This window comes from Echiichthys vipera, assembly GCF_963691815.1.
Source record: "Echiichthys vipera genome assembly, chromosome: 14".
NCBI lineage: Eukaryota > Metazoa > Chordata > Actinopteri > Perciformes > Trachinidae > Echiichthys > Echiichthys vipera.
In genome coordinates, this window is record NC_139839.1 from 20,744,866 (window position 1) to 20,770,047 (window position 25,182).

Sequence of the window (25,182 nt, forward strand, 5' to 3'; positions counted from 1 at the left end):
ACATGGAATTGTAGAATTTTTTGCAAATGTGTTAAAGAAACAAAAACTGAAATATCACATGGCTTAAAGTATTCAGACCCTTCGCTGAAGCCAAAATGTGGCCTGCCTCATTAAACCAGAGCCTTTATAATGTATGTTTGGGCACACTCTCCTCTGTAAAGCTAGAAGGTAAAAAGCTTTAAGTGCAGCGCAGCGACTGAAGTGAGCTACAGAGGGCTTTCACAGGCCTGTAGCACCTCGTCATTACAGACAGTCAAGAGAGGAGGTCCATCTAAAACCACCACAGTGGCTGCAAAGAGGCCTCAAGGTGAAGGAGGGTTAAGAGGAGAAATGGGTCCAAATATGCTGCTCTTTTCTTCGAGGACTTGTTGTAGCTGCAGAAACACACTCCCGAGGGAAATCATGGATATAAATAAATGATTCCATTGTAATTTACGAGTAGATGAAAGGCAACAGGGAAGCATCTTCACCTTCTTGGTGTTCTAGTAGTTATCTCAGTGTGACAAACGGCCAGTCTCTTGGTCAATACATAATCACAGGTTCAGGAAACATAATGGAATTGATAAGGCTGACACACTGTGTATCACAAATGGCACCACAACATTAATGCCTGATGAAATAAGGCATCATTGGCATCATTTATTGAGACAGGTGGAGGCCCAGAGGCGCACTCAGGAGAGAAAGTAAAGTGCCTGGTTGGGTTTGATCTCAGGCCAGCACTGGGTTCATGTGTGGTTTCATACAGGCAGCAGAGTGAACCGTTTATCTCGAAGCACTTAACCCTGGATATCATGTAACCAGCAGCAAAGTATTTTCAGACTCCACTTTTGGTGGAGGGACTGGCAGAGAGGCAGGCCAAGCATGCAAGGATCCTTCTCCTTATTGCAGACACAGCTCTACACAAGCCATGTGCTTAGGCTTAACATGGCCATTTAGCTGGTGGGTTTGTTACCTATTATTAGCACAAAGGTACAGATAGTAAAAATTGACTATAAAGCACTATTCAAAATCTTAAAACAAAAGGTATTGAATATGAAATCTTAAATGTTGATTTAAACAGGTGATGCACCATTTCAAATGTCATAGACAACAAGATCACATAGAGAATCTACTGGCTTGACCCACCTGTAGTACTGGTTATAACTATAACACTCCAAAGGAGTCTATTCTATTCAGTACTGCAAACAATCAACATTTGTTATTAAGGAAGTGGCATATACATACATATTAAAACATCTTAAAAACCAGACTGAGTCTCCAGCCACTTAAACAATTGAATACAATTGTATTTATAGTGCCAAATCATGACAAACGTTATCTCAAGACACTTGAGTCTATATACAGAGTAGGTCTAGACCACACTCTATGACTTAGTCATGATTTACAGACCCAACAATTCCCCCATGAGCAGCAACAAGCCGCACTATCTTTAATCATAATAATATGTGTTTACAGTAATAATAAGCAATCTTGTGCACACAGTGGCAACGAAAACCTATCTTTTAACAGGAAGGCAGAAAGGGCGATCAGACCCAGCTCTATGAAGTCTCTTGACTGGTTGGGGAGAGCCGTGCTTTGAGCTACACTTTAATGTATCAGCATGCTTTCACAATGACCACGTTAACTCACAATGACCACGTCTACTCACAATGACCACGTTAACCCAGGTTAACTCACAATGACTACGTTAACTCAAGTTAACTCACAATGACCACGTTAACTCACAATGACCACGTTAACCCAAGTTAACTCACAATGACCACGTTAACCCAAGTTAACTCACAATGACCACGTTAACCCAAGTTAACTCACAATGACCACGTTAACCCAAGCTAACTCACAATGACCATGTTTTTTCTAAAATGATGTGAATGGACTTAATCACACATTTGGGCTGCAGTAAAACATCACTGTGAAGTGTTACTGTACTGCTGTATGAGGTGGACACTACAACAGGTATCAATATCATGATAAATACTTTAACTGTACTTCCACACAATGTTTTACACAGTTATAGCCCAGCCTGACCTGGGTGGGTCACGGGGTTGCAGTTTTGACCACACTTCTCATTCTTTGATCAGAGGTTGCACCTGTGACCCCAGTTGTAATATAACACTGCAGCCTACTACGGGAAGGTGTGCTTCCATTGAACCACAAAGTGTTTTAATTTTCATATTGGAAAAAATCTCCATTTCCAGAGCTTTTAATAGCATCACAAGATTTTCAGCAGCAGATGGAATTTGCTCAGTTGTCATGAAAATGCAACATAATTTTCTGTTGCTGCTGTCACATGAAGGACTTTTTCACTAACAGCTCCCTAGTTTAGTTAATGCAATTATGTTTTCTAGCTTGTTTCTGGGCACTCAGTGGCATTTCTATCAGTTACTGAAGCCAGAAAACCATCTTTTAGCACCATCTGTAATACCTGTAATACCTGCCTCCAACCCAAACCTGTAGGTGTGAATGAAATGTACAGCCACCATAATCCTCAGACTTGTAGTACAGACAATAACGTTCAAATTCAGATAGCAGGATGGTGGCCATTCTCACTGTGATTCACCCATCCTAGTACTGCCATGCAAAGTGAGGAGTGCCATTTTCTTTTGAACTAATCCGACAGTGTGTCTGTTCTACTCTAAGGTGACCAGATTTCTGAAATGTTTATCATCAATGTGATAAAAAAAAAAGATACAATTCTGGTTTGGTGTATTTTGACCATGGTAACCGTTGTAAAAGAATGGTAGGGTCTGCTGCCTCTTTCTTTCTTATGATTGATATAGTGCCGCTTTACAGAGTCCAGGTTCCATTCATTCACACAGACATACATGGTGGTGGTAAACTAAGCTAGTAGTCACAGCTGCCCTGGGGCAAACTGACGGAAGCGTGGCAGCTAACCAGCACCTATGGCCCCTCCAACCACCTCCTCAAACATACAGCAGTCATACGCATTCATACGAGGCAAAGTGGGTGAAGTGTCTTGCCCAAGGACACGGCCATGACTGCCGACCCTTCGGACATTGGCCGACTAGCTCTACCAACTGAGCCACAGTCTTTCTTGCCACGTAAAATATTATTTCTCTATGCAGTCTGTTTTAAAGAGCATTAAAACAGGGACATTTCCAGGGACAGCTCCAGACAGTGAATGCGCCTAGACAACAGAGATGTCTGGTCACCCCATTTTATTCTCATTCCATTTCTATGGCCAGAACATTTGCCAGGGTCTCACTTTCTACCAATCCAGTTACGCATTCCGTCAATAAATTTGGCACCATCCAACATTCATCTGCACCCAGACCACTTAAAGCAAACTGATCAGCATGGATCAAGCTGAACAACAAATACAAAATGTTGACAGATTATGAGGATTAAAGCAAGTGTGAGCTGTAACTGTCCCAATGACATAGACCATAATAAACGTAACATTTTGATTTGGTGTTCTCTGGATCTAAATGTGACCCACTCTGTTGTTTCAAGTGGTGAAATACAAAAAACAACGTATTTATTGATGTGTGTGTTGAAAGAAAATAGAATGACGCATTCAATTTTCAGTTGATTTTGTATTTTTTTTATTGAATAAATGATTTTAAAAGGTAATAACAATGTTTAAAACTACATTATCTTCACAGCCATTGCTTACATACTCAGATAACCCATCTATATATATTCTTTCAACCCTCCCCACATATTTTGGCTTTTTTATTTTTTTTTGCTTATTTCCTTTTTCTTGTTTTTTTTTGTGTGTGTTTTTGTTTTTTCTTTTGGAGTCATACTATAATAAATGCCCATTTCAAGTCTTGTCACACTAACAGCAATTCAATAGGAAAGGAGGAAGGGATCTAGCTCTACAGGGGATGGATCTGAAGTTCCCAGTTCATATATTTCCATCAACATTTTTCAAGTTATTAAAGAAAAAAAGATCCAAAAATCGAAAGGAAAAGAAAAAAAAAAATGGTATGAGGAGTTACACCAGGCAACCCTCCCAGCCCATCAGGCCACTGCAACAGAAAAAAGTCATTTTGTACAGTGACACGTCTCAGAAGTCAGTGTCTCAAAACTTCAGAACATAGAAAACCACTAAAATAATTTTGAAACTAGATCCAAAATATTCTTTTGAAAAGAATTTATTTTGATGTACAAAAACAGTCATTTTCTTTTTTTATTTTCTTTTTCTTTTTTTAATAAAAGCTTCAAACACACGTTTATTGTAGTTCTTATTTCGTCATTATCATTATTATTATCTGTTCATTTCTTTTCTTTCTTTTTTTTTCTATTAATCTATCAGTGCGATTGTATACCAGTGCAGCTACTGGGTCCAGAGTAACGAAAACAGGCTTTTTCATCTTTAATGGCATAAAAAATAAGAAAAAATCCATCTTTTATACAAAGTATAACTGCTGGTCTTTAGGGAAAAAAACATTTAGAAACCCATAAAGCTAGGAGGCACACCATGGGATTTTCATTTTTGTAAATTATAGCAATAATAATAATACTACTACTACCACTAATAATAATAATAATATTAATAATAATAATAATAATAAACAAAACAAGTAACAACAATTTGCAACCACCCTTGATGCCGTGTAGGGCTTCAGAGATCGACTCAATGAAAACTCATTGAAAAACTGGGTCGCTTAATAAGTCAAGACAGTTGAGAAATCACACAGAACAAAAGACAAAGAACATTTCGTCAATTGCAGGGGTGTCTTTTGGAAGGACAGGAAGCCAGGCCTGAAGAGCAGCATTTGGGCATGGCCGCTGGCATCTTTGGTTCAGTCAAACATACGAAGGTAACATGAGCTTGAGCATTCCACGAAATATGAGAATGACCACGCAAGGAATGCTGAGGCTGAACTCTAACCCTGGTATGGAACCAAAACACAATCTGCTACAACAAACTACTGATGTCGCTCCATAATATCCCATGAGGTATCAATGCTTTAAACAGTTAATCAGTACAGAAGCAGGACTAGTTTCCGCGCGCTCTATGTAAAACATCTGCGCTGCGTCCCGTTATGGGAGATGCTCACCTTCGACATAGTTCAAAAGGCTGTGAAAGCCTCAGCGGCAGCCTTTCGCTGGTCGACAACTCAAACCTTGCCCTTTCAGAGGTTCAAACGATTCAGCAGCTAATGGAAAACCGAGGCTGTGCTCTGAAAAAAAGCAGCATCCGATCTTCCAGGAGAGGCAACGGTCACAACTACTGCCACTATCTACCGAACGACACACGTCACACCTTGACAAACTAGGCCATGAGGTCGGGCCACAGTGTAGGGAGTAATCGAGGGGAGGGAGGCTACGTGTGACTTCTTGTCCTTTCAAACCTGCAGGGGTGTTGACTTGCACTGGTAGGAAAAAAAAACAAAAAAAGAAACACCTGTTGAACAGATCTGCATATATCAAGGATAGTAAAGGTAACACATGTAGGATTTTCTCTTAATATATCACTGTTAAATTGTAATAACGGCCATAAACAGTACATTCCATAGCCCCTGTGACGCGTTTGCTGCGGGGAGTTTTCATTCTTCATTGTATATGGAGGAATATCAGTCTGTTTTTTCCCATAGGGAATTGATCCCAAAGTCAACCGCATTGGTTAATGAAAGCAGATGATTGGGGCTACTGTTTGCATGAGTCACATCCTTCAGTATTAAAATGTGCCGCCATAACTCATTCCACAGCAACACACTAAAGAGAAAATCTTACATGTCACATCTTTAAGTATGATATGATCAATGAGTCCGCATGACCAGTCACGAGCTGTGACCACCCCAATATGAGGTCCGATAGCACCATATTTGTCTTTTAAATCTCTTAATGGTTAATAAGAGTGTCTAAGCCATAGATCAAGCATATCATGGATAAAACCATAGGTCTCATACTCATACATACATGCAACAAAATACATTGCATGTGTATACAAAGACATATATGTAAAAGAGCATGGTCAATTTGGTTTTGCAGCAGAAAAATTCAGGTTGTGCTGTATTAAATGGACCAGCAAATGAATGCCCGACTGTTCCTCTTTCAAACATTTGATGTAGTGTATTCACCATGAATGAAAGCATTCATTTTATGAGGCGTGAAAGTGTCCCCCTGCGGTTTAAACATTTAGGGTAACAACACCAGTGCCCAACATTACTTTAAGAGAATGTGTTCATGTGGGGCTTTCAAAAAAATATGAAAGACTTGGAGGACCAGCAGCTGGGTAAGACGTGAGTGAACAGGAGATGGCATGCATACGGGAGCTCCCATATGTCAGAGAAAGTATTTGCATTCAAGTGAGGAAAAAACAACATCTGAGGTCCTTTCCTACACTGTGGCGTGAAGATGGAGCCGGGAAAGCACAAACCACGGGACAGAGGAACAGTCGGGAGAGTCATCTGCCGGTCCATCATTTATTAAACCATTCATTTAAGGCAACACAACTTAAAATCTGGGTCATTTCGGGTTACTGTGGATGGAGTGCCAAAAGCCCTTGACATTTTTGCATAAAGAAAAAAATAACCTGTCAGTTAGTAAAGGCTGTTACGAAGAAAGATGTCAAGTAACAAGAGCCTCTCAAAAAAATTCCAGTTAGCAAAACTAAAGCCGAAACCCAAAGCAGGCGGATCACATGATGATCCTCAACAGTTCAAACATTCTGGAAAGTAAATCCAACTAGCCTAGGGTGTGTGGATGTGACTCACAACAAGTAATATTTGGATGGGAAATGGCTTCTTAAGTCCTCACAAAGCCCTGGCTTTTTATTTGTAGACTTTAACTGCGAGTCGCCGGGCCCCGTGCAGAGATACTGCTCTAACGGTGTTTGCTCTAACCTACAGCTGACAAAACAGGCCACAGATCTGAACATTTCCTGCGCCGTGGACACACAGATCAACGGGATCTCACTGAACAGCAGAGTGTGAGAGGAGAACGGTGGTTTCAACAACTATATCAACTGGCTGCATTGCTGCAACTGCACAATGACATGCACTTCTTAATGACACAGACGTGTTAGTTCCATCACTTTGTGCGTCAAGTGGTGCGTATTCATTCAAAATGACAATCTTAATACATCAAAGCTTGTGATACGAGTGACAAATGGTTAGCTATTATCTGAAGAGGCAAGACAACGTTTCCACAAACGACACGGGCAATATACAAGAAGACATCCGACAAATGGCTGAATCTACCACGTTTGACGACTAATATTCCGTGATGCAGCCTTGCCTGAGGCTGGCTTGTGTACGTTTGCATTCGGAGGTTCAAGACCCGATACATCAGAGGACTAGTGGTACCGAATGCAAACACTTCAAGCCAAACGACAGACTCTTACTCTTACAAAATGTGAAATAAAAAGAGGACATGGCTTCAAGTAGTTATAGCATGTCCCATTAAAGTGACTCCCTGCCACTGAACTCAGGAAACAACAAAGAAAGCATTGTTCATGCACTTTTTTTTTTTAACTTCTTGGGGACCTGTGGTTACAGCTGCTCTTCCTCTCCAATACAGGAAAATCAGACCCACTTGTAGCCCATTTAACATACATCATGAACAAATCCCCTGCACAGACGAGATCATCCTCAGACAAAATGGCTTCCTCCACCATCACCGTACATTTTTAGAAACGTAAAACAAAAAAGGAGGGAGCATGGCTAAAAGCTCTACCCAAACAAGTTCCACCACAAAACACTACAAATATTCAGGGGAAGCTTTTTAAAAAAAAAAACTCTTTGGAGAATCTTTAGGTTAAATCCGAGTTCTAATTCATTCTACTGGTTTTCATCTTGGAGCAGGCCAATATCTATATCCACACACAGAAATACACACGATCGTGAGCTCAAACAATAAACACTACCAGCAAAAGGCATGACAATCCTACTATCTATACTTTGGAGTATATAGATCCCAATATATAGTTCCATCTACAACACTACAAGAGTTTACAAGGCTCAACAGTCATCCTTTTCTTTTTGAGAGGAGTCAGAATAGAGACGACACAGCCTTTGAGAACTGCAGTTGCCTTGCTACATGGTATACATGTTTGGATAGTAAAGATAAAAGAAAAGGAGGAAAAAAAATAAGAATTTTCTTAGAGAATGCAAAACTGTAGCAAAGCCTAAACAATATTAGCGCAAGACTAATCCACCTAAAGAGACTTCCTTCCATCCACAGAATCAATCCCCTGATTAGGTTTGCTGAAAAGTCACACATTAATAAAATCGAATATTTGTTTAATTTTCAAAAATATTAATGAATAGGGGGGGGGGGGGGGGTATAGATATTGGTATACATATGCTGCAAAAACTTAACCACAGGTAAAGAAAAATAAAATGTGGATTTCTTGCCATAATCAAATGATGCTTCGTTGCCACCCGTTGCCATGTCAACGTCTGGGAGACGGCCAGCATGGCAACGGAAACTATCATCATAAAATGGTACAGTAGTAGAAATAGCTAGACCAGGAGGGGGCGGGCTCTCCTGGGAAAAGGTCCGCGGAGAGGTCCAATGATTGGTCATGCGGCTCGCTGTCAGGAATAATGGTTGTAGGGTGGTAGAGGGTGCCCAATGCCGTTCTGGTAGTGATGGTGCTGGCGGTGGGCGATGTACTCTGCATAACCCATTGTCATCTTCTCGCTACGGTACCTAGGGATGAGACAAGACGTGTTTTCTTAAAAAGAGATACACTTTTCTACACAGATTTAGTATAGCACATTGTCATCCTGTAGTGCTGGGTATTGTTAAAAAGAAATGACTATACCGTATACCCATACTTAATTTGATACCTTTTTATTCCCTACTTCATTCGATACCCATAATGTGGATGGGGGTATTCAGTTGCAAACAACAACAACCTCCCAATTCAAATGATTTCTAAACAAATACAAATTATTAAGATAAACTGCATACCTTCCAACATTAGGCTGTGAAAAAGAAGGAGATTTTCTCAAGTATAGGCAAATGGCCTACCCTCAGTACCACAGATGAATAGAATACCAGGATGTGTGCTATTTTAATTAGTTAAATTTGTAGCTCACAGAAAAATGAAATTAAAAAACATAGCTCTACAAAATGTGCACCATAAATCCTGCAAATCATAAAAAGTCAACATTTTTACACAAAAAGTCAAGTGTGTGTGTGTGTGGCATACTTTTATGGGCACGGAAATACGCATGGTAGATTATACTGTTATGATGTTACTGTGTCTAATCTAATCAAGCATACGTGAATTGGAGATCCCTATGGAATAAGGGGATTAGGGGGAGAAATTACCAGTTTGGAGGCATGTTTGACTAGAGAAGCTCGATGCTACTTGGCACTTGGTTTACGGTATAAAGTACCGCTACCCAACTCTATCGGTGTCACAATAGACAGTTTTTTTTAAGTATCAAAATTGATGCATCACAACCACAGATTTAATTTTTTTACATCCATGCGTTCTCCTTCGTCAACACATGGTTCCTACATTTCCCACAATTCAATTTAACAGCCACACTGCCGGTAGCGGCTAATTTAGCCCAGAGTCGCTAGCCTCAAGCAGCGATGAGGAGCAGGTGACAGGTCTGTAAAGCTCACATCTTTCTAACTCCACACAGAGATTTTTTCATTTTCAAACTTGTCTTCAGCCCCAACCAGTGCTGCCACACGCCTCAAGAAATTCATCACGTTTAAAACCGCTCCCTCTGGTGACACAAAGGGCTTTTTAGAGCTCTTTTCCCATATGCAGTAATAGTCCCCTAGACCTGTAAATAGACTGATGGGTAACAGTGAGTTATGGGTTTAGGTTCAGTTCTAACAAGTCTGCTTGGCTGGAAAACTCTTACAGACTGGAGGAGAATGATGTCGCTCTCCCTCTGTGTGTGTTGTAATCCGAGTCTGTCGTTTGTGCGTACCCGTCTGTTGTTGCGTACGTTTCAGTATTTCAGGTACTGGGGAATGGTCTGTGAGAGCCGTGTGGAGGCAACCCCAGCCAACTTTCTTCTCGGTATTTTGAGTACAACCCCTTTTATATATCAGCATGTTTGGAGGTAGTGTAATCTTACCTGGTTAACTTAATGGTCTTCCTGAAGTCATTTGTGATGGGAGCTTTGTAACCTCCCTTTCGTAGTAAGGAATCTATGGTTTGAATGTGGTCCCAACCTTGATAAAAGAGTTACATTCTTTACAAATTCCTGAAAAAATCCACATCAGGCGACATAGTTTGTCTTTCTAAAAAAAGCAGATGAGGCTGGATTGTTACGGGCACAAATAGATCTCACCTTGCTCCTTTGCAACCTCTGGTAGGTAGGTGGCGGTGCGCTTTGATCCTTTTTCATTGAAAAACTCTATCCTAATACCGTGAACACCCACCTAGAATTCAAGACATGCATTACAAGGAAACAGCCCCATAAATCACTCTGAATGCAATGTTTTTGCATTTATTCAAACTGGTTACTTTAGGATTACAATAACACTTAGCTTGAGTCTGGCTGGAGAAAACATTAACAACATCAAAACGTGTGGAGAAAGGGGGCGCACCACACTTGTCAGTGCAAATGCTGCAGCAACCTGTGTCTCTTACCTCCCAGTCAAGGTAATCACCAACGTCTTCAAAGTTGGTGAGAAGAGACACTGAGCAGAAGAGGCGAGGCAGCTCATCCCTTGTCATAGGGGGGAAGCGGCTGTCTTTAAGGGCACTGCGGACATAAAAGCACAAAGAAAACACCATTACAAGAGCTGACTGAGAAAAGTGTTACCACAGTATAATACCAACAGGCCCAATGGACTATTTACTGTGTGTAGTTTGAAAATGTAATGCACTCTTACAACGTTTTCAATGTAGATGACCAATGGACATACAGAGGCCAGCGTGGTCGCAGCATGGACTCTAAAGGCCAGCTTGTATTGTGTTCGTATCTTTACACAGTACCAGTAAGGAGCTGTGTGTGTGTTTACATATATTTGACATGTGTCTGCGCCTCGGGTCAAAGTACTAGTGAAGAAATTCCACACTAGGTATTTAGAGGGGGCCCCGTTTACACTGAAAGACTCCTGTGCTCTTTCTCATTTGTTAGATGTGATATGTAAAGGGCGACCTGGGGTAGACAGTACATTTTTGGTGTTGGGCAATAAAGAATCCACAATAATCTGAGAAATAGACTTCTGTACCTCCTCTTGGCTCTGTTTCCAGGCTTAAGAAAATCTAGCCAGAGGATTTGGGCAACAGCGTGAGCGAGAGAGCGCGCTCCTATTGGCTCAGGACAAAGAGGGAGAGCTGCAGGAAGAGATCTCAATCTGCTTCAAATTCTCGCTCTTTTTGTTTGGCTTTTTACCCACAAGCTGCAGCTTTAAGTATCAGTAAGCGAGCTATTTCATTATCATTTATAATTGAAACACGTTTGTCCACCAGAGCCAGGTAGTGCACAACCAGCATTTAAGCCAGCAGTAGGGGGATCCACCAATGTGGGATTAACCTGTGTCACTGTGTTTATCTGGATGTCCCAATACAACTGAATACAACTTCACATTTTTGAATTAAAACATCTTTATAACAGTCCATACATTACAGTTATAGTTAGGTTAAGATACATTTCATTTATGTCACTCTCACTGTCCTTGTGATCTCATTAGTGACAAATATCTAACACTAAATAAATGATGACTAAACATTATCCATTTGCTAAAATAAATATATTTCTATCAACAGAAAATAGTCATGGAAAAACCCACTTAGACATTAAGAACTTTTTGGAATATGTTTAGAAGCCCCAGGACATGGGATCAAAAGGAGACACACTCCTCACAGCAGGCTAATTGAATGAGAGAGAACAAAAGTAAATACTAAAAGAAACAGAAATTGTGTTTGTTTTTTTGCATTCATGCACATGCCAACTATCAGTTCTGGGGGTTATTAACGACTGTACATAGTAGCCCATGTTAGGGGTCTTGATTGCAATATGCTTGTTTGCTATATGCTTCATTTCTCCACAGTCATGCTCGGTCGCTGCATTTTGTCACCGGTGTATTGTTGCTTACCTGGTAAGGGTGTACTCCCTGAGTCCTGAGTGCAGATTCATGGCAGAAAATGTACCTATACAACCCCTCAACCGCTTGTCTCTGCCTATTTTCCAAGTTACAAACAGCGGGCTGCAAAACAAAAGGGGACCGTGTTAAAGTATATTTCTGTAGAGTACAAAAGTTGGTAACAGGGTAACAGCACACATCAGTTAATTCTGATGCAGTCTATGCCATGATGGATCTGCTTTCATCCAAGACTGCAGGCTTTTGTTCATGGCGTTGGGCCATCTGTCCACCCATGGCTTCATAATGATTCACTCTCTCTACCCTTCATGAAGTTATAGGGATTTTCCAACTTTTTATGTTGCAACTGCTTCCGGTAAAGAACATTCCCACGTAAATTATCCTAGTCAAATTTAACACATGAAGAATTTCTCATATGATCAGAGATAGAAATGAATTACTTGTCCGCTTCAAAAACAAAAATGTGTTAGTGACAATGAACAAACATATAAGTACTGCATAACAGGACCCAACGGTGCTACAGAATATGACAACAGTTTAAAAGAATACCAGCTGGGTTTGCATGAGTAATACTGATTGAATAAATAACTTTAGAAAATAATACTCAACATTTCTGGTGGATCAGAAACCAAATTGGATTTAGGAGGGCATGTTGTATAGTGTAAATAAGGACACCCTTTCTACACTTGATACCTTTCAGTTGTGTTTTACACATCATCCATCTAATGCAGGAGTGTCAAAGTGATCCAGTAAAAGGCCGCTGTGGCTGCAGGTTCTCATTCCAACCAAGCAAGAACACACTTGATCCAGCGAATCAACTGCGAAGGCAATTCAGGTGATTGAATAAGTCTAGTCAGGTGTGTTCTTGATTGGTTGGAATGAAAACCTGCAGCCACAACGGCCCTTTACTGGATCACATGTGAGTTTTAACCATAGACTGTATATAAAGATGGGCGACATGCCAGATCCCCAAAAACCAAGCTAAAACATCTTGATCGCTCCCCGGTGGCTGGCTGCAGTACATAGTATAAATCCCATGTACATATCAAATAAAAATTCTCTCAGACATGTTTGTTATTTTAGGTAGTTCTCATCACGCTGATGTACGTTCAAGTGTTCCTTTTTTCTGATAGGTTTGGTTTTAATTATTTATTAAATGCTATGAACACTGTCAGTGTGCTGACTCATAATTGGTTGGCCGGGTGTATGGGAGGAACTTCAATACCGTATCCAAGTTTTTTTTGGTTTCAGTGGAGACGCGTTGTCCGTCTTTATAAACAGTCTATTGTTTTAACCATTATAGCAGCCTACACTGGCAGCATAACTGCTCCTGCTTCAATCGAGTTTCACAATCATGTTTGTCTGCTTCAGTGCATCTTCTTTCTTAAAACTTCATTGGTTGTGCGTTGTGAGCACTATCAAGATGCTTCAGGTCCACTGTGACAACAGTAAATGGCTCATCTCATTTTGATCTTCACTTTGTAAATTTACTCACTGATGTATTGTCACTTCCCATCGAAGGTCTTCATCTCAGAGACCAAGTAACATACCACTGGGGGGCTTCAGACTGTTTTTATCCTTTATACGAGCACCAGTCCAATTTTAAGAGAACCAAATTAATCAAAATTCAGCATGACACTTTAGCAATATTACAGATATATAATACTGTGGCGGATTAACTGGTACAAGACCATGATTCTTAAAGAAACAAGTGTTTTCTTGTTTTGTTTCTTTGAAATGAACCATGACAAGTGCAGGGAGATGTTTGTTATTTATATTTACTTGTTTGTTTCACGCATTTTTAATTGTCTTTTTTCTTTGGAATGTAACAGTATGAAGCCTCTGCGATTTTGGTGATTGGGACTGCTGATACAGAAACTTGGTGATTCTTTTCTCTCCTCTGTTGCTTTACTAATGAATGAGAAAGAATAAATAGAGTTCCGAGTGTGTCCCCTGCAAAGAAAGTTTCAATGGGCCATCAGATCCAACACTGCTACTTCAACTTCGACACTGACTTGTTCACAACGTCTTGACCTAGAAGTCCTACACTGTTAAAAAGGCTTTCAAAGTCCAATTTTACAAAAAGAAACATGAGACATTTCTCCTTGAATGAATTTTAAATTTTATTTTAAGTATGTTTGGCTTCTTCACATCAAACATCTGTTTTACAAAATGAAATTCAAAATTTCGAGTTCCGATTCCATGAAGTACCAGTAATTAAAAACAAAAATGTAAATTACAAAGGAATAAAAAAGTGTAAAATAGTCTAATAACAAAACAAAAGTTGTGTCTAATGGTCACTGCTGTAGACTTTGATGTCTTACAGAAGTTTTCACCCAGCGGTTCCTCAGAAACCCTTTGCATGGTAACTGTCCTGTGGCTTCATTATACCTTTCCTGGATCAATTCCCTCTTCTCTGCAAGCGAGGAAAGGTTGGTGTCTTCTGGTGTTGTCCTCAGAGGGGTGGGTGGAGGTGGACAGAGGCAACGGTTAATGTAGAAAAGAAAAGACGTTCACTATTTGGTAGCACAGTGGGCAAGATAGCGTGTTTGCTGTCGTTGTTCCGTTCAAATTGTAATCTTAAATGTCTATTTGTTTAGTTTACTACAAAGTTGAAGTATCTTAGATCTATGTATCTGTTTAGAAACATAACATTACACAGATTTCTAAAAATATTAACCCAACAATTAATTACCGTTGCCTTATCAAGCTATACAACCATTCAAGTCAACTAAAACAAGCTAGTTTAATCAACTGGCTAGTAAGAGTTAGAGTCCACATAGTGATTTTCTTCTGCAGAAAGGCACTTCATCCCAGCGCTTCTTAGCATTGACTATGGGTTACGTTTCCATCACAATATTAGCTAGGTAGCTTGTTTAACGCTACATTAACAGAGGGTTGACTACACAGCTAACAACAAGCTTTCAATATGTACGGTGATATAAGCACAACACTCACCGGCAAAATCCATCAGCCGACAATCCCACAAAGCTTTTCCGTCTTTGTTGTGATACCGACGACACCAATGTCTTTCTGAGAATTTCAGAGATTTTCAACTAGAAGCCCCTCGAGCAGCCCCACAAAAAGGTGGAGTTTTGTGGAGAGCTCTTAAAAAAAGAGAGAGAGAGAAAAGCCTTTTCTCTAGGCGGCTGCATGTGCCCTCTCCTCATTGGGAACAACCACAGCATGCGCTGGCTGGCATGGTCCGTTGGTCTCCTTGCAGTCAAAATGAAGCAAATTTTTTAAAAATGTATGCTGTACTGGCACACCTTGAAGCAGCTACCTTTGTGCATATACTGAGTCACAGCTCTCAGTATGTTACCCTCCGTTTGAAGAAGACTTGCTGTTTTTACTAAACGCCCATGACATGTAAGCTAGACAGCCGGACTAGACAGCAAACACACACATCTCAGGGTGATTCACTACCATTATGACTAAAACTGAAGGACACATCTGCAGGAAGCATGGGTTGCTATTTATAAATTTTAGTAGCAGTGTCTCCTAAAGGGTCCGTATTTGTTCACCGGTTATCTTTGCAGAGTGTGTCCATGTCAAATGTTGTAGTAGTTCTGAGAATTTCAATAATTCAATCTGACAATACCCCCAAGTAAAGGACACACTGAGGACACTGCAGACTGTGATCATGAGTTTCTCCTCATTCCCACTCATGATTGGTTGGTTGGCTTTAGACCTTGGTTCCATGTTGTGAGGGTTGGGCACAATGCCAATGAGCTTCCAGTGTGTACAATTTTACTGAAGTTCTGAGCCATTAATGAACACTTTCCCCTTTGCCCACTGAAGGAAATTACACACAATGTACAACTGGGGATGACTGGGAGACATGACAGGTGTACATGGCAACAAAATCTGTCTAGCTCCCTTTGTCCATCATACAGAGGGCCAATATTATGCTGATGATTTTATCGGTTATGATCAAATACCATTCATTCATCTTCAACCGCTTGTCCCTATCGGGGTCGCAAGGGGGGGGGGGGGGGGGCTGGAGCCAATCCCAGCTATGACTAATTAATTATTAATCTCATTTATCCAACACATGTAATTCTTAGTGTGGCTGATTCCAATGACACTGTACAGTGAGCCATTTGCCACAGAACTGGCATTTTTAAAAGGTTATAATCCTTGAATGTGTAAAGTCTTTTGTGTGAAACTAGCTGAGGTGATTGTAAGATATAGTCTAGACAGAGATTTTAGTGTGCCCGTTTTTGAGGATACACTTGTAAAATTAAAGGCTCCAGTATGATGGATTATCTTTCAAGGGTGCCAGAAGCTATGTTTCAATAGACTCAGAAGAGTTGGGTAATGGATCATATACTGTACATAGTGTGTATGAGGGATTGTTCCCCAATAATAGATTATCAGCAAACACCCTGAGAGTGTTGGAACTGTTAACATGAATACAGACTACTCACAAACCATCAGATTCATTTGTACTGTATGAAACGTTGTTGTCAGTGCCTGCATGGTGAAGTGAAAGAGTGCCTTCAACTTGACACATTTGAAAGAAAAAGAAAAACACAATACAACAATTAATTGGACTGTTTTGATCTGATCATCTTAATACATTTAAAGTGGTCTCGGTCAATAAATCACTCCAACTAAAGTCACTCAACAGCTTAGGGTCAATACACTGGAATAAAAAAATCTAGTTGTAACCAACAACAACAACAACAAAAATGGTGAACTATCGTTTCAGAGCCTCAAAATGGGACTAACATGACATGTTAGCTATTATCTTGCAACGGTTCTCTAAGGTGGGGTCAAAATGTATCAGTGGAGGGCGCCGGAGTGCGGTTACGGGCAGGAAACATACATATATTAATTTATGGATACTTTGGTCATAACACAGAAAAATACCCCCTTCAGTGGACGCTTCAAATGAAAAATAAACACTATTTGTTTGCTTGTAGTATTTATGTAACAGAGCAAATACTGTAGAGTCAAATGTGCCCATAAGGAATGCTTAGAGCTGCTTAGTACTTAGCAACAACCACCTTTTCTTTGTTGGTCGGTGCTAAACTCGGTTAACGTTAGCGTGGTTGACAGCACACTTGTCAAACAACACCCGTGGTAAAACCAACGTGTATTATAACCGCTTATCTGATCATAATACCAAATGACTTTTAAGACATTAACCATATGATTTATTAACGTTAGAGCCCATTTGGTCTTCCATTGCTAAGCTAGTGTAGCGGGTAGCTAACAAAGCTAATCCCAGTATGTGGCAATCCAGAGTTCATTGAGGGCAACATCCAATATCAACAACACTAACGTTAACTCGTCATGTTTAACAATTGAGCTGTTTATATGGTCTATCATAACTAGCAAAACTGCTATCGTTAAACCGAAGAAAAACAGCGATTTTATCTCGCTTTCTGTTAGCTCAAGTGTTAGCGACTAGCTCATATTAGCTTGTGGCACACAGGCTTAACGAGCCAGTGTTATAAGAGTTGGACCAACAAAACGCAAAATGTGTTTTTCGCCGAGTAGCGACGGGACATCTAAAAATACACCAGAGTACACTAATGAGTGATAGATGGCACAGCATGATCACATAATATCAAACCATTCATTGTATCGTTGATGTTAGTTTAGTGCCGCTGCGGGCCGACAGGCTGCTCAACAAGGCCCTCATTACAACTTGGCCAGATTTAGCTGTGATCGCGAGCTTTTCGGGTTTAATTAATTATGAATCAAATGTTGTTTCTTTGTGACAGTTTGCGCCATTTATCACTGAAGAAGAATCCAAGGCAACCCCCGTAAAGTGTGCCGCAAAAGATGTTTGTTGAGAGAATACACCAATGAGCTTTGACATGCCGCAAAACCAACAAAAGACAGAAATACTCACTAGGGATCGTTTGTAAACCTGGGTGTTCTCGGAGGTTGGTATCCGTACAGATGGCAATAAAGCACGTCAAAACAGAAGCAGCACATCTCCGCTGAGACCACCATTTTTCTGCCTCCACTTCCCGAGCCAGGTCCCGAGCTGAGGTTCGGGGAGAGGCCGGATGAAGTGTAACCGGCCGGGGCTGTGGACAGAGCGTTAGTGCCGCTGCTACCACCACTACTACTACTGCTGCTGCCGCCGCCAACGTTACCCCCGGGTCCCCCCAGGCCGTTGACTCTGCTCACGTTCGCCGCTGCTGCAACGGTCGCGGAGGAGCCAATCCCCAACTCCGAGCCACAATGTCCGGTTCCTGCCACCCCGCTTCCCGCCCCCACCCCGCCGGGACCCCCCGACCCGGGCGATCCCGACAGTTTCTGCTTCTTCACCCCGCAGCACCCGGCCGCCATCTTGGAACAATCTGCACCGACACACCGCTTCCGACCCATAACCGTCACCGCGGGAAGGGTGGGGGGGAACGCCGACCAGACGTAGAAATCCCACTGCGTTGATACGTATGACGGACAGTACTCCACTTTCACGCTTTTATTTTTTTGTCGGACGACGAAATAACCGATATGGTGAGAAGACTGCAATGTCACCCTAGCGTTGCCTTTAAAAATGCGTGACTTTGCTACGCAAAATCCATAGCTGGGTGAGCGTTTTTTCCTGGAGCAGTCAGCCAGTCCAGCTTTGAACCACGGTGTTCCAGTGGATCACCGATAACGTCAAGTCCCAGACAAATATGCAGCCCTTCTCCCTAACACGATACCATCCGAGGCGATGACAGTCAGTTCCCCTTTAACACACAAGTTCAGGGAGTGTACGGTCCGAACAGGCCGCAGATGACAGTAGCCAGGCGGTCCAGATGTGAAGCCGACAGCCAGTGCGCTGTAGCCCAGCCGCACACCTCTCCAAGTGGAAGCCGGGAGCTTGAGTACGCAGGACCCATAGGCTTTAGCACAAATTGCGCACAATGTCTTGGCCAGCTTAGCTTCTCATTGCACCAGCTTGTTTGCTACTGCCTCACGAACTTCTAATTACACAACAGGCCCAGTATGTTGGAATTCCAAACGCTGGGATAACGCAGAGTAAAATGGCATCTGACTATGCGGGGTTGGCATGGCACAATGAAACGCGTCAGCGCCGAGCAAGTCATTTCAGTTGGCCCACAGTTTGCACCTGCATGATGTCTGTTCTTGGACCTGGTTTTAGAAGGAAAAAAAACTCAATAACAGCTCCGCGTCAAATGTAGAACTGAAAGTTTTCAGTAGGTTTGTTTGGAGCTGGCAATCCGTTTATGGGGATACACATAGAAGAGCATTCTTGTCCGCGAGCCGTGAGAAATCCTCCGGGTTTGGCAACCCTCGCTCCGCACCCGTCTCTCAGCTGCTACCATTCAGTGCTGTTCGGGTAAAAGCCCTGTGATCAGTCTGTGGGCACAGGCATCGGTGTCGTCGGCACGTCGGAAGTGGATTCAGAAACCCCGTTGCGCCCAGTTGCTGCACTTTCTGCGTAGCTTCTGGGGCTTTGATATTTGTAATTCAGGACGGTGCCGTGGAAGCATGCGCGCTCCCGGCGTTCAGACGCTTGCATGCGTGCGTGCGTGCGTGCGTATGCCTAATAAAAGGCACACAGAGCCAGAGTGGTCTTTCTGCTCTCGGCCTGTTCTTTACACTTTCTACTTTGGCAGTCTATGAATGTTGGAAAGGGAATTGATGTGCCAGTGTCTTTCGCTGTGTGTTTATAAAGGCTGCACAGACTTTATATATCCAATCACGAATGTGTCCTGTCACGTTCTGGTCCCCCTGAATCATTCTCCAACTCCACCCCCTTCTGCACATCTCTATTCAAAAATATATGTATTAATCAAGAGAGCAGTGACCATTGTCTAAAATGTCAGTGATGAATACACATAGGATCAGCTGATGATGGTGATGACCATGCCCTGACTCATGATGATGAGTAAAGCTCATTATTTTACTATAATTTAAGGGTGATTTTTCCTCCATTCCCATGCATTTAAAATACTATGTGTTTATGTGTGTATGTTATCATTTAAATACCTATAGCCACTGGTGTAGTGGAGGGTATACGCGGGTATACGGAGTATACCCACCTCTTATTCTGGAGGTTTACAGTATATCCATCTATCAGCCAAAAACTACATTGGAACATATAGGAATATAGTATGGAGTATAGTCGTGGAGTATAGTACGTTTTCCAAAATAATTATCACTAGTTGGACATATTATTTTTGCATGACACAATAATTTAAAAAAATTAAGTTTACCCACTCCCTTCATGGTTACATATTCCTCTACTTAGCAGTACGTCCCGCCTCATGAACTACCACTACACCACTGCCTATAGCCTACCTACACTTAGGTTTAATTGAGTTTTTAAACAGTGTATGTCTAGTCTCGCATTGCCAGGCCATAGTCCAGCACTGTGTGCTACAGTCAGGCTGACTATTGAAACAGTTCCCTATACAGATTCAAGGCACATATAACTGAGACAGTATTTTCCCATATTTTGTCTTTCAATCGAATTAATGGAACATTTGAAATTTATTTGATCATAACTCATCCCCTTTCAAGGTTTCTGGGCCAAAACCAACAGCCAAGAACAGTGTGAGTATGATCATATTTAGAGTAGCCTGTGCTCTGGGCTATTTGCTTTCTGGGTGGTGCTGACTCTAACAGGACCAGTGGTAATTAGAGTAATGTAAACGTCTGCAATGTTGTAGTGCCAAAATAGTGCTTGTGCTCATATTAAACTTAAGGGTAATGTGAATTCAGTGTCCATTTGCTTTGTGTTTACTCCCATTAACTGTTAAGTCCGCACATATTTGAGTTCATCATCTGTGCCAGAGCAGTAAGCAGTAGTTCCCAGTCACCCCTCCCATAAAGTGCCTTATGACTGACTCAGCATAAGGCTTTGGGCATGATTTAAATAGCTAATTATTGTTGACTCTTGTGGGTATTATATTGACTGAGCATTTGCCCTGTAACAGGCTTCCTCGGGCAGACTTAGGTACATATTGGGCCAAATAACTTTAGTGTTTAGACCACATGACATCTTAGAAGGGTTTTTCTGCATCATCATTTTCCTGCATGAATGACTCTCACACCATTTTTTATGTTTCACTTTCTTAAGTGAATCAAGGAAACATGTAAATCTTACAGAAAATGATAGAGCAATTGATTGCCTGATAGATTTACTTGTTGTAGAAAAACTTTTGTTTTTCATTACATCTATATTGTAAATTAGGTCATTTTCTAAAGAAAGCCCTTGGAAATCATTGCACCACATCTCTCTTATTTATATTCATAGTGTGGAGTGGGATCAACACTCATATGACTACCCTTATCTGTGCAGAATGAGATGATTTAAACGGTATTTATTCATTTATATGATAACAGAAACTGCCATGTCTTGCAATCGGTCATCTCTTGCTAATATTTGAATGATAAAGTTCCACAGAAAAATACGCATTCACTCTAAATAACTTATACTCCATAGACTTAATTATTATTTAGCTACTTTATTGCAATTCTTTTACATTTTTACAGTAAATAAGAAACCCCATCATAAAGCACTTAGCTTAGTCGAGCATAGAGCTGGTATGTACACGGCTTAGTGCAGCTGAGCAGTATCCTCTTCAAAACCCCATTGATGCAACCATTGGATTTTAGGCATGGATGACTGCAATGCAAACCAGCCCATGCTGATTATCTTTTGAAACCACAACAGAAAAGAAGAAGGCAGGCTGCATTTCCTCTCATTCCAGATAGAGTATTCATGGTCAAGGTGGTTTTATGACCCCAATAAGGCTGAACTGAGACATAATTATTGATTTAAATCTAATTATTTAAGAAGATTTTACCACTCACACAATCATCATTCAGTGAATATATATGAGTGAATCGACTGGTTTGTTCCATTCATTCGCTGTCTGTTCTATTCTTGGGAACAGAGACAATCTGGTATGTTGTTATTAGGCCTTGTGGTGGAATTTCCCGTAGCAGCAGGACTCACTGCCCCCGAGTTTATGTGTACAGTGGTTCACTGGAGATAGAGAGTGAGCCATACTCATGATGATTCAAATAAACAGAAAGCTCAGTAACACTTTACCAGTGCTTAAATAGAAATGTATTTGAATGGGACTGAATGGAATATCATACATGATCACTTCCCTGTGGCTATGTGGGCTATATCAGGGTTATGATATCAATGACCCAATTATTACTTCTCCGGTCTCCTGCTGACATTCCTGGGTACAAAACAATCATTTACTCTTGGCCAGCCCTGTGTTTTGGCATGCAATCTTCCCAACCCACTGAAGCTTAAAGGCACTCTGAATTCCTCCTGCCTTGTGTATTATTACCTCCATTGTTTCAACTTCTCAGTAATGATAATTAATATGTCGGAGGATATACAAGCCAGCAAGCATTTTAAAAACATTTTTGCAACAAGATGTACATGTCACAATGCCACTCTCATAGCTTATTCAACCATACTGTGAATATGTGGATCCGTCACAGTAGGGGTGCGGCTGAGCCAGACATCTGTGCTGGAGAGGATAACCTCTATCAGTGTTGTTGCAGTTCCCAGTGGTCACAAGGGTGATAAAGGTCATGGACTGCACTAGACCCAATTACAACAACATCATGAGATTGTTTCTCCTTTACTTATCCTCTGATGTGATCAAATGTGGATGAAGTAGAGTCATTTTGGTCACACAGCATTGCATCAATGCAGCTCATCAGAAGCACACAGATGCAACTCAAGTCCATGGTCTGATGTCTGGCGCTATTGCCGGCTTAGCTCTCTCTTCCCTGTAGAGACGTTGTCATCACTTTATCTGGACTCAACTGTTTTCCCTTCTGGCTGCCAATGTAATGACCTTTCTCTTCCAGCCAGAACAGAGTCACTCCCCATTTTCCATCATAGGGCTGAAAATTCATCTCATCAAGAGCGATGTCGTGTCACCTCCTCAGCTTCTCCTCTGCCATATCTTCCTCCTCTATTTGCACTTATCTTGAGAAAAAAAATCTCCTGAGTGTTTTATTTCTTAATGTGGTATTTCTATCTTACACAATTACTTCGGCCTATGTTGCTTGGGCAGAATGTTTTTGACTCTTGCTCTATCCGCTCAGCCTCACACCCTTGTTTTGGATGTTTTGTAATGTTGGTCATCTATAATTGAGGGGTATTTCCCCAGTTACTGGGATGGACTCTTTCAGGAAACAACAGTGCTTCTACTCTTGCTTTCACTCTGGCATAGAATTATGTCAATTTTTGGGTGGATTCAGATATCAATAGAAACTTCAGTGAGGTAGATTAACCCTTCAAGCATGGGTTTTATGCAGACAAATAAATCAACACCGAAATTTGCTTGGTTATGCAAATTATATGATTTATTTAATTGGGTTTCTACATAATTAACAGAACCTCCTTGTGTTTTTAAACATCAAATTATTGATACATTTGTGCATCGCCTGTTCCTTCAAATACATTTATGAAAACACAAAAAAAACGTAATAGGCCCTGTGGAAGACAATGAGCAGTTGTTATCACTGTGAAGAGGACACAGGTCCAATAGCGTAAAGGGAGGGGAAATAAGTAACAAATGGGTGCAGCGTGTTTTTCATGTGTGTTGAATAAAAATGATCACGGAGAAAGATTGAGGCAGGAATAACTGCTTTTTTTGTTGTTGTGTTTAATCTTTGTCAGTGGTGGAAAAAGTACTCGGAGCTTTTACTTAAGAAAAAGCAGTAACACCACACTGTGGAAATACTCTGTTACAAATACGTTCTACTATTCTACTATATAAACTGCCATAACATAGAAGTAATACTCACATTACTATAGATATTATTATAGTTACTGTTACCTTTGTGGTTACTTGCATCTCTGGAAATGTATCTATGTCTATCTTTGTGTCTGTCTTTGTCTCTCTCTGTCCTTCTGTCCGTCTTTTCTCTCTTTCTCTCTCCTTTTCTTCCTCCCCAACCGGTGCAGACAGATGTCCATCCTCCACAGAGCTGGATCTGCCTGCCTGTTATAGGGAAGGTTACCGTTGCCAGCGTACTCTTCGGGGGCATTGTTGGGTCTATGTAAATCATAAATAAGTCATAGAGTGTGGTCTATACCTACTCTGTAAAGTGTCCTGAGATAACCTTTGTCATGATTTGGCACTGTAAATAAAATGGAATTAAAGTAATAGTCCTACATTCAAAATGTTACTTAAGTCAAAGTACAAAAGTAAAATCATGAAAGTGTACTTTAAGTACAAAAAGTAAAATGAGGTCTTATGCAGAATGGCCCATTTCAGAACATTATATTATCAGATTATAGTTATTGATAGATTAATGTAAATATCACTTTAATGTTGCATCTGATAAAGGTGGGGCTAATTTGATTTCATGTAATACAGATGTGTAGCTAATCTAAAACAGTATACATTACTCCATGTGATGACCATATCTTTTGTTAATAATCTGAATCTGTAAAGTAACTAAAGTTACTAAATAAATGTAGTGGTGTAAAAAGTACAATATTTCCAACGAAATGTTGTGGCATAGAAATACAAAGTAGTAATAGAATTGCATTACTCAAGTATAGGAATATAGTACCTCAAACATGTATTGAAGTGTAGTATTTGAATACATGTACTTAGTTACATTCTTTACAATCTTTGTTGAGGTATTGTACAAATATGCTACTGTGTTTGTTTCATTCACCCTGTGGAGGTCAGTGACGCTGCTGAGCGCCGTTGACTCTGCCATAATAAAGCAGTAGAAGAAGAAGGAGGAGGAGCCGGCTGTTTGAAAGTGGCGGGCAGTAACAACATTCATCTGGGAGATATTCAAGTACACGGGCTACCCAACTTAGAAAAGTTAGCCGTGCCAACAAGTAGCGGTTTTATTAATAATAACTATTAGTTTTATATTAGTGCTGCCTTTTATCACCAGAACCGCCGAATTAAGTGTTCGTTGTATTCAAACGTTGACACTGGAGGAAACGTGAAAAGGTAAGTTAACGTAAAAATCAACGTCCTGCTAATAACCGCAACTAGCTAACCAACGGTAACGTTGGTCAAAAACAAACCGACGCCAACTTTAACTTCACTATCTGTGGGTTAAAGATACCTTTCGTTTGCTTATTGGCATCGAAAAAACGAACTTTAACCAGCGCTTGTTAAAGCTTGTTAGCTTGTTTGGCAGTGCTTCTTAAACGGTAACCGCTACCGTTCGGTAAGTTAGACTTAA

The 25,182-nt window shown here is 40.9% G+C and overlaps 1 protein-coding gene across 1 annotated transcript; it reads right to left on the bottom strand.

The window, feature by feature from the left end:
- Positions 1–3,655: 3,655 nt before the first annotated feature.
- Positions 3,656–18,611, bottom strand: ammecr1 (AMMECR nuclear protein 1). The gene is made up of 6 exons (XM_083926687.1): positions 17,870–18,611; positions 11,998–12,108; positions 10,544–10,658; positions 10,242–10,332; positions 10,026–10,122; positions 3,656–8,628 (listed from the first exon to the last, which is right to left on the bottom strand). Exons 1-6 carry the CDS (start codon positions 18,352–18,354, stop codon positions 8,514–8,516), a joined length of 1,014 nt encoding a protein of 337 aa, XP_083782813.1. The 5' UTR covers positions 18,355–18,611; the 3' UTR covers positions 3,656–8,513.
- Between the last annotated feature and the right edge of the window lie 6,571 nt (positions 18,612–25,182).

What these genes read in the sequence shown, in the direction of transcription:
- ammecr1 (XM_083926687.1), bottom strand. Translation starts at nt 18,354, where the DNA reads ATGGGTCGGAAGCGGTGTGTCGGTGCAGATTGTTCCAAGATGGCGGCC. An exon ending in GTGATTACCTTGACTGGGAG is followed by an intron (nt 10,333 to 10,543) that starts GTAAGAGACACA and finishes CTTGAATTCTAG; the next exon opens with GTGGGTGTTCACGGTATTAG. An exon ending in AGAGGTTGCAAAGGAGCAAG is followed by an intron (nt 10,123 to 10,241) that starts GTGAGATCTATT and finishes TCTTTTATCAAG; the next exon opens with GTTGGGACCACATTCAAACC.